Source organism: Thunnus thynnus, chromosome 1 (genome assembly GCF_963924715.1).
Source record: "Thunnus thynnus chromosome 1, fThuThy2.1, whole genome shotgun sequence".
Classification (NCBI taxonomy): Eukaryota; Metazoa; Chordata; class Actinopteri; order Scombriformes; family Scombridae; genus Thunnus; species Thunnus thynnus.
In genome coordinates this window covers 25,745,023-25,754,009 of record NC_089517.1, presented here as the reverse complement: position 1 = coordinate 25,754,009, position 8,987 = coordinate 25,745,023, and the positions used below count along the sequence as shown (strand labels likewise).

The following is an 8,987-nucleotide window of genomic DNA, read 5'->3' as shown; positions in this document are numbered from 1 at the left end:
TGTTTCTGCCTTCATCTTACACCCTGCTATTATGTGCTGAACTGTCTCAGGAGCATCTTTGCACAGCCCACACCTGGGATCCTGTCTGGTGTGGTCGATCCCCTCCTCTATTGATCTTGTACTGAGTGCATGTTCTTGTGCTGCCATGATTAGTGCTTCTGTGCTGTCCTTCAGTCCAGCCTTTTCCAGCCACTGGTAGGATTTCTTGATATCAGCCACTTTTTCTATCTGTTGGTGGTACATGCCATGTAGGGGCTTGTCCCTCCATGATGGTTCCTCCTCCTCCTCTGCATCATCGGGTTTCTGCTGCCTGAGGTATTCACTTAGCAGTTCATCTTTGGGGGCCATCTTCTGATGTATTCCTGGATGTTGGTTGTTTCGTCCTGGACAGTGGCTCTGACACTCACCAGTCCTCGGCCTCCCTCATTCCGCTTAGTGTACAGTCTCAGGGTGCTGGACTTAGGATGAAACCCTCCATGCATTGTGAGGAGCTTTCTTGTCTTGATATCAGTGGCCTCTCTCTCCTACTTTGGCCAGCTTATTATACCAGCGGGGTATCTGATGACTGGCAGGGCGTACGTGTTGATGGCCTGTATCTTGTTCTTCCCATTCAGCCGACTTTTCAGGACCTGCCTTACTCTGTGTAGGTATTTGGCTGTGGCTGACTTCCTTGCGGCCTCCTCAAGGTTCCCATTTGCCTGCGGGATCCCAAGGTATTAGTAGCTACAAATATATATAATATTTTGCCCCCCTAATGTATGTTAATGGAGTGGAGAAAATATTAGGAACACTGTTCAATATAATGCTCTCCAGCACACCACCACCCACTACAAGTTCAATACATAAAGTAGAATTATCACCTTTCTGAAAATGTATAAGCTTTGTAAATGTAGAACTTATGGCAGAGCTGTTGTATTGGATTGCATTAGAATGGCCGGTGAGTGTGTGTATAATAAATATATATATACCTCTCAGCTATTTTACATAGAGAACTGGTTGATCAATGGTTGATCTAACAGTCTATTAGAACTGTATAGAAAATAGGCTTGACAGATTATGACAACTGGTACAACTGTTTTTTGCATGTAATGAACTAATACCTAGATGTTTTGGGGGTAAGACTATTCAACAGAGAACCAGTATAATATATTTTGACATGACATGACATAAGCAATCAATAACAATAGGAAAAAGTAGACAATTGTACATAATCATTTGCATGAATGTGCCAAAGCATTTGCAATTTATTCAAAAGAATGACAAATTGCTTTTATGATGTGCACAAGTGACTAGTTGATGTGGAGGTTGAACAAGTAGTTTTGAGAATTTCAATTCTGATCTCAGAAATTTACCAAAGCAACTGAGAAAAACTATAAAATGGATTTTTTTATTAAAAAAGAAAACAAGCAATAAATGATTCCTGCCTAATCATTCCTCATCACTTTTTTTGAGGAACTTTATTTTTGCTAGTCTTCTATAAAACAATAAATTTCACAACATAGTAGGATTACTAACAATGCTTTAAAGGTTCATTTAATGTAAGTTTCTCTTTAACAGCAATGTAAGTACAAAAACTCATTACTCTGTCAAAAAGATCTTTCAAAAGACTTCCAAAAAAGTACTGCTCATCACTTGCTGAAACAAAGCTGGACAGAAGACATGCCTACTTTCATGTAAATTAATTGTATTCTATATATTAATAAAAACATATTTAGCCACAATAAACAGTCTACAGTTTTTGACATGTGTTTTACATTTCCAGATCACTAGTGCTCAGTCAACCTGGAAAAAGGTTTTTAGTTCCACCACTGCAAAGTATCTGTTCTCTACAGTGGCTGAATGGGGGCCAAGAGAAATTGACACAAAAAGTTAAAATAATCCATAGTGGATGGTAACCAGATTTCATATTTAATATCATTCATATTTTGTTGTCACAAAATACTTCACATATCTTTTTCAAAGACAATGATTCAACAGGAAAGAAACAAGACTTATTTTATCTTTAAGAATGTTGAGTCACATTCTGAGGATTACAAATGAAGATCGACTTCAAACTAAATCTAGCCTAGTTACCTCACAAAAATATTTTTAAAGCTTGGATTTTTTCAAATGTAAACACCCTATCCACGTTTCTACAAAATGTTCAAACAAATGGTACAAAAAAGCCAGTTGGGTTTGACAAAGTCTAACTTAAAGGTCCAGTGTGTAGAATTTAGTGGCATCTAGCGGAACCGACTTGGCAGAAATGGGATACAATATTTATAAGTTTGTTTTGTTTGTTTGTTTCAATTAGTGCATAATCACCTGAAACTAAGAATCATTGTGTTCTTGTTACCTTAGAATGAGCCCTTTATATCTACATAGGGTCACGGGTCCTCTTCCATGGAGCCCACCATGTTGCACTGCCATGTTTCTACAGTAGCCCAGAACAGACAAACCAAACACTGGCTCTAGAGAGGGCTTTTTGTGGTTTTCATGAGTTTCACAGCCACCGTAGGTTAACCTACACACTTGGAAGGGGAGTTCAGTCGTAATCAGCAACCTCACTACTAGATGCCACTAAATCCTACACACTGGTCCTTTAATTATGTTTTGAAAGGCATGACTGAGGTTTCCTGGACGAAGTTTATCCTTTTGAGCCCTGAAGTCTGGGTACCTCACTCCCGATGGACCAACACAAAGAGACCCAGCATGAAGAGAACAGCATACTGCAGAATGAAAACACAGAAGGTTGAGGAAATTAGAAGGTCACACTTTAAATATTTGAGCTTAAGAACTAAGCAAATCTTGTCAATTAAGATGGAGCGGTGGGGTCTGCAAACTTACTTTGAACTTGGGGTAATCATTCATGAGAATGGTGACAATTCCAATGTATGGCACAAACCTGGAGATGACAAGAATATTCACTGTCAACAAACTTCAATGAAAACAAAAGTCTGTAACCTAAGTAACTGATTTAAAAAGTTTTATGACTTTTGCTAATGTATGGGCTGTAATCAGACATTACAAAAAGCAATGGGGCATTAGCAATCACAACAGAAATGCCTGTACGAAATGAAGGTGAAACGTGTTAAAATAACTAAAATCTAGAGAAAAACCGAGGTCACACTCCTTCAGAAATATAAATACACCTCTAAGGAATGAACTTCTGACGGGAATCAAACGTAAACCTAGCCCCTAAATTCCACCAGACGCGTGCGCGCCGCATTCAGGCTCCGATGCGGCTGCCGGAGCTGATCATGGCCACCCTAGTCAATGTATCCGATTCCATCAGGCGCACCGCGGCGCGTTTCAGAAGCGTCCCAGAAGCGGCTCTCCGCTCCGCTGCGCTAAAGATAGGTGTCTTGTCTATTTTTTACAGAAGCCGCGTCAAGCACCACAGAGCAGATCAAGCTGGGCAGGAAGTCAGACACAGACACAGCATTGAGCATTTGGTCAATTTTCAAAATAAAACACCCCGTGCAGACTCCTGGTCATATATCAACAATAAACGCAATTAAAACAGATGAATAAAGAAATCATTTAACTACATAGCCTACTTAACCATAGCAGAAGCAAAAAAATCAAGGAAAATGACCAAATCAACGAAAGCTGAGCAAGTTAACAAAATTGAGCAGTTTAGTTGCCCTGCTACTGCAGTAATTACGGTAGCCTTAAGGGACTTTATCAGTTTTGACTAGGCTGCCGTAATTACTGTAGTAGGAGTGCAACTGACTTTAAACAGTGGAAGGCTTCCCCACAGTGAAGACACCCCGCCTCTGACATGCTCCCGGTGGAATAGGGCACTGTGCAGAGGACGGAGCAAAACCGCGTCAGAACCGGAACGTGGCGCACATGCGCCCAGTGGAATCCTGGGGTAAGTGTTCAATGCCCTTGTTTGTCTTTCATACAACGAGGCAAGCGCCGATGAAGAGGATGAATTGCCTAAATCCTAACTTGTTCAATATAAATGAACTAGCAGAGATAATAGAACAACCCTAATCCCCAAATCTTAAACAGTGAAGTGGTGAAATTGCTGCTTTTTGCAGATGACCTTGTGAGTTTGCCTCTAAATAAAGAACAAATAGGGCGGTCATTCATTTCTATTATAAGTGTACAAGCGTTGCTTGTATTGTGTCCAGCCCTCTGCAACACATGTTTTATCTTGCCAATAAATCTGAAATTTATACACCTCCTCAGACTTTAACCAACTTTGCTAGGTTGACCTTCTCCTCCAGTTTTGACTTGGAAAACATCTTATTGATACATTTGGCCTCCATTATAGAGCAAACAGGTAAAGTTCTCTTTACTAATATGTCATTGAGATATCTACTCTATTAAACACAGTACTTACCCCCTAGCTCGCCCCACCACGTCCTTTTTCTCCAGCCAGTGTTGGCCCTGCTTGTACAGTCCTCTGTCATCCACTGCATTGTTGTCCCCTTTGGTCAAGAACTTAATGTCTCCATTTTCCCTGAGGACAAAGTATCAGTGTGACTTTAGACCACCATGTACACCAACTCCTCTTTTTCAATACATCTGTGTCTGGACGAGGATTTATGATGAGTATGTAATATCACACAGGCTTCTCTGAACTTTATCTTTGATAGGTTTTCAACATGATTGGCATTCTCAGGTTTGATGGGACTACAGGCAGTACAACATTCATGCATTCATACTTTTCGTGGATCTTTAGTACTCTGTGTACTATCGGGATCTCTCTGCCCTCTATCCTGAAGACAACAATCTCTCCGACTCTGATGGGATCCTCTACCCGGTTGGTCAGAAACAGCAGGTCTCCTCTGTGGAAAGCTGGCTCCATACTCCCACTGAAATTAATGGCAGAAGCACATGATCAAAACTAGTATAATATAATCTTAATGTTGGCTTTAACAGACAATATCTATAACTGATGGCAGCATGACACAACTAAAATGTTTGCAGTGTGGAATCTTTTTAAATTGGAAAAAAAAGGAAACAAACTTAGCTCAAAGCAAATTGTATGTGTTAATTAATGTGTGCAAAGCAACAAAGAAGTATTAATAATTATTTTCAACAAGATGACTCAACATTACATGATTCGTATTAGAACACAAAAACCAGAGGTGTAAGAACATCCCTGAACATCCCTACCAGAGGTTAAAATGGGAGTATTGATCACAGGAAATGTAATTGAACAAAACTAAATACAGATTTCAGTCAAGGGAATTAATTCACCAATAAACACTAATTACAAGAATTTATAAGCCACAGCATCTCTTTAACAGCACATTCTATTCTTTCTCATCCTGACAGTAAGATCAATAGGTCATCAATAGGTCAACAGATGATCAACAGCTTGCTGTGTGTATGCCGTTACTGTTAACAACAGGCTAGTGTGCACTTGCAACAGGCATGCATGAGAAGATTTCTAATAAGTAAAATATGTACACACACTTTCACAAAAAGTGATTCTGTAAAAGTCCTATTAAAGACAGGTACTATTTCATGCACTTTTGCTGTATCTAGCATAATGACAGTGGAAATGTTGAAAAGATTGCTTGTATTTTATGTAAATTTCACTTTCAAACGTGTGGGTTAAAAATTAAAAAGTATTTATTACTTATGTTTAAGTACAATATTTTTGGTTCATTATTTGACAAATATTAGCAGAAACTAATCAGTTATTTTATGAGTAAACATTGTGTTTGCTTACAGCTGTATAGACTAAAATGCATGTCCATGTCTAAATAATCATAAAAGCAACATAACTTCAAGATTACTGCAACTTTAATTCACTTTCATTCAGATTCAGAGCATGAGTGATGTCACCTTCATGAGGAAATGAAATATCAAGATCAACAATGAGATTCAGTGACTTGGCAGCTTCTCCTAATGGATATGTGCTGTGATGCAATGTTCTTTAGATTTTCACTGTCCTACCACAGCCGTATCTAAAATATCTCAGATGTTTTACAGCCACATGAGGGAAAATGTAAATGTAAACCCCTAACACAGGTATCCATCCTGAGGTTTTGTATCATCACCACAAAGCCAACAGCGAATCACCTTTTGATTTAGCATTAGAATGAAAACAAATAGCCCACTGTCTTTGGAGTGTGTAGTTGTTTATTCTATGCCATATATATTCCCATGTGGATCTCACCACCCTAGAGGGTTAATTCAATCAATGCCCAACTGACTTCCGGTGGACAGTCAAATTTATCTTCCCATGTTTGTGTGATGTTTCAAAGCATCGTGTTAGCCAGAAGAGACCCGACAAAATTTTGTGATTGTACATCTAGAGACTGTGTTCATGAATAAAATGACTAGAAACAATTGCAGTTTCATTTTCAATTTCAGTCTTGAATGAGGGGATATGATGTATTAAAAATGAAGAATACTACCAAAATAGATGGCCCCCAAAGATGAACTGCTAAGTGAATACCTCAGGCAGCAGAAACCCGATGATGCAGAGGAGGAGGCTGGACTGAAGGACAGCACAGAAGCACTAATCATGGCAGCACAAGAACATGCACTCAGTACAAGATCAACAGAGGCGGGGGTCTACCACACCAGACAGGACCCCAGTTGCAGGCTGTGCAAAGATGCTCCTGAGACAGTTCAGCACATAATAGCAGGGTGTAAGATGAAGGCAGGAACAGCGTACATGGAACGCCATAACCAAGTGGCTGGCATAGTGTACAGAAACATCTGCACTGAGTATGGGTTGGAGGTCCTAAGGTCACAATGGAAGACACCTCCTAAGGTGGTTGAGAATGACCAAGCCAAGATCCCGTGGGACTTCCAAATCCACACTGACAAGCTGGTGATGGCTAACCAACCAGACATCGTGTTGATCGACAAACAACAGAAGAAGGCAGTGGTGATAGACGTAGCAATCCCAAGCGACAGCAACATCAAGAAGAAGGAACACGAGAAGATCAAAAAATACCAAGGGCTGAATGAGGAGCTAGAAAAGATGTGGGGAGTAAAGGCAACAGTGGTGCTAGTGGTAACTGGAGCACTGGGAGCTGTGACCCACAAACTGGGAGAGTGGCTCCAGCAGATTCCGGGTACAACATCTGAGGTCTCTGTCCAGAAGAGCGCAGTCCTAGGAACAGCTAAGATACTGCGCAGAACCCTCAAACTCCCAGGCCTCTGGTAGAGGACCCGAGCTTGAGGAAGACACACCACCACCCCCCCATGGGAGGGGGGTGAGAGGGAGATTTATATATATAAAAATATCAATATATGTTGTGATAAAATTCTGCCATTTTTTATGACAGAATTATCTTTTTTCTTTTTTATATTAGTATTAAAGTGAAAACAAATATCCCACTGTCCTCAGAGTATATAGTTGTTTATTCTATGCCATATTCCCACGTAGATCTCTCCACCCTAGGAGGATAGTTGCATCAACTCCCAAAGATGCTTGCAACTGCAAAAGTCAGGCAGAACGAGCATCAAATGCTCAACTCAGAGCTACAAGAGCCTAATTGTGTCTAACTTACCTGAGAACGACAACAATAGGACTCTCACTGCCAGTGACAACCATCAGTCCCTTCCAGATCATCAACGCAGAGGAAACAATCATACCAAAGTTCAGCACCTGGTAATACAGCTGAAATAAAAAGCATTTGTATTAACAACAACCCTTCAACAATTAATGTCCTTGTAAAACCATAAAATAGGCAATTTCAGGCATAGTATAGTCCAAGAGCAATTTGGTAACTCGTGGATTTTTCAACCATATGTTTGAGATTAAATTTAATTCAATGATTCACTGTTAAACATATCTGGCGTTAGATTCAAGCTAACATTACAATGGTGACAAAAATAGCTAACAGCTACAGTGAAGTCAGGATTATAGTTTAAACACGGTTATCCGGTATCTTTTAGGCAGAAGTATGAAGGGGATATTGTAAACCATAAATATGCTTAAACAAATCACTGTATAGTTCGCTAACAAGTGACAGACGAACAGCAACGTTACAAAGCGGTCGGCGGCTAGTTCACGTTAGCTCACAGGTCTCTGTCCATAAAAAGAGGCGGTAAACTAATGTTTGTGTACCTACCTGCCGCTTATTCATGCGACGAACATCGTCGAGGAAATCAAAGGATAACATTGTTGCTAATAACACTGTGTAGAAAAGCACCTCAATCACATTAAAACGTTTAAAGTAGCGACCATATGGATGCACGGTCGAGCAGTGAAACTTGCATCCAAATCTTCCGGGTGCGCTCAACCGGAAGTCCCGCCCACTGTCTGAGCGCTGTGTTGAGGTGTCAGTTCAGGATACGAGGGAGAGGAGGGGGAGGGGGTACTGGGGTACTGCACTGTGCTGATCTATACATAGACATACAGAACAAATATCTTTAAATACATTCATTGTTTGTTTTTAACTGCTAGTCTACATTTGTCTATTTTATTTTAAGTGAGTTAGTTTAGTTAAGATGGTTTACTTATCTGTGTATATATTTCTAACAGCAAAATCACAATTCTTCAGTTTATGTACAATTTTTGTTTGTTGTTGTTTTTATTTTACACTTGCTTTGGCAATGTAACCCTCTGTTTCCCATGCTGATTTGGACCCTTTGAATTTACTGTAATTGAATCGAATTGAGAGAGGAGGGGAGAGAGAGAGAGAGAGAGAGAGAGGTGGTGTGTGTGTGTGTGTGTGTGTGTGTGTGTGTGTGTGTGTGTGTGAAAGAAATCTATACATATACATTTCCTGTATGTAAATCAACATTTTGAACAGTGTACAAAACTTCAACAGCCCCTTAATGTGAGGAAAAGGAATCACACGAGCAAATTATTAATTATTAATTATCAATTATATATACATATAATTCATAAATAAAAAGAAAAGAAAAACCTGAGGCCTGATGTAGGTCCACAGGTCAGTCTGACAAACTGTCCTGCGAGAAAATAACTCTGTCATGTCCCCCAGAACAATTTTTAGTTTTTGTTTTGTGAGTTAATAAAATGTGGATGCTTATTACTGAATTTTGGGAGGCACTGTCCC

The 8,987-nt window shown here is 39.8% G+C and overlaps 1 protein-coding gene across 1 annotated transcript; it reads right to left on the bottom strand.

The window, feature by feature from the left end:
• Nucleotides 1-1,884: 1,884 nt before the first annotated feature.
• On the bottom strand, nucleotides 1,885-8,227 carry sec11a (SEC11 homolog A, signal peptidase complex subunit). Its single transcript, XM_067593005.1, has 6 exons — nucleotides 8,037-8,227; nucleotides 7,473-7,582; nucleotides 4,659-4,808; nucleotides 4,334-4,453; nucleotides 2,827-2,884; nucleotides 1,885-2,708 (listed from the first exon to the last, which is right to left on the bottom strand). The coding sequence occupies exons 1-6, from the start codon at nucleotides 8,085-8,087 to the stop codon at nucleotides 2,658-2,660; spliced, it is 540 nt and encodes a 179-aa protein (XP_067449106.1). The 5' UTR covers nucleotides 8,088-8,227; the 3' UTR covers nucleotides 1,885-2,657.
• Nucleotides 8,228-8,987: the final 760 nt, after the last annotated feature.

Coding starts and splice junctions, on each gene's coding strand:
- sec11a (XM_067593005.1), bottom strand. CDS start 8,087: ATGTTATCCTTTGATTTCCTCGACGATGTTCGTCGCATGAATAAGCGG. Junction 2,885..4,333: donor GTGGTGGGGCGAGCTAGGGG/GTAAGTACTGTG, acceptor TGTCATCTCCAG/GTTTGTGCCATACATTGGAA. Junction 2,709..2,826: donor ATGATTACCCCAAGTTCAAA/GTAAGTTTGCAG, acceptor TTCATTCTGCAG/TATGCTGTTCTCTTCATGCT.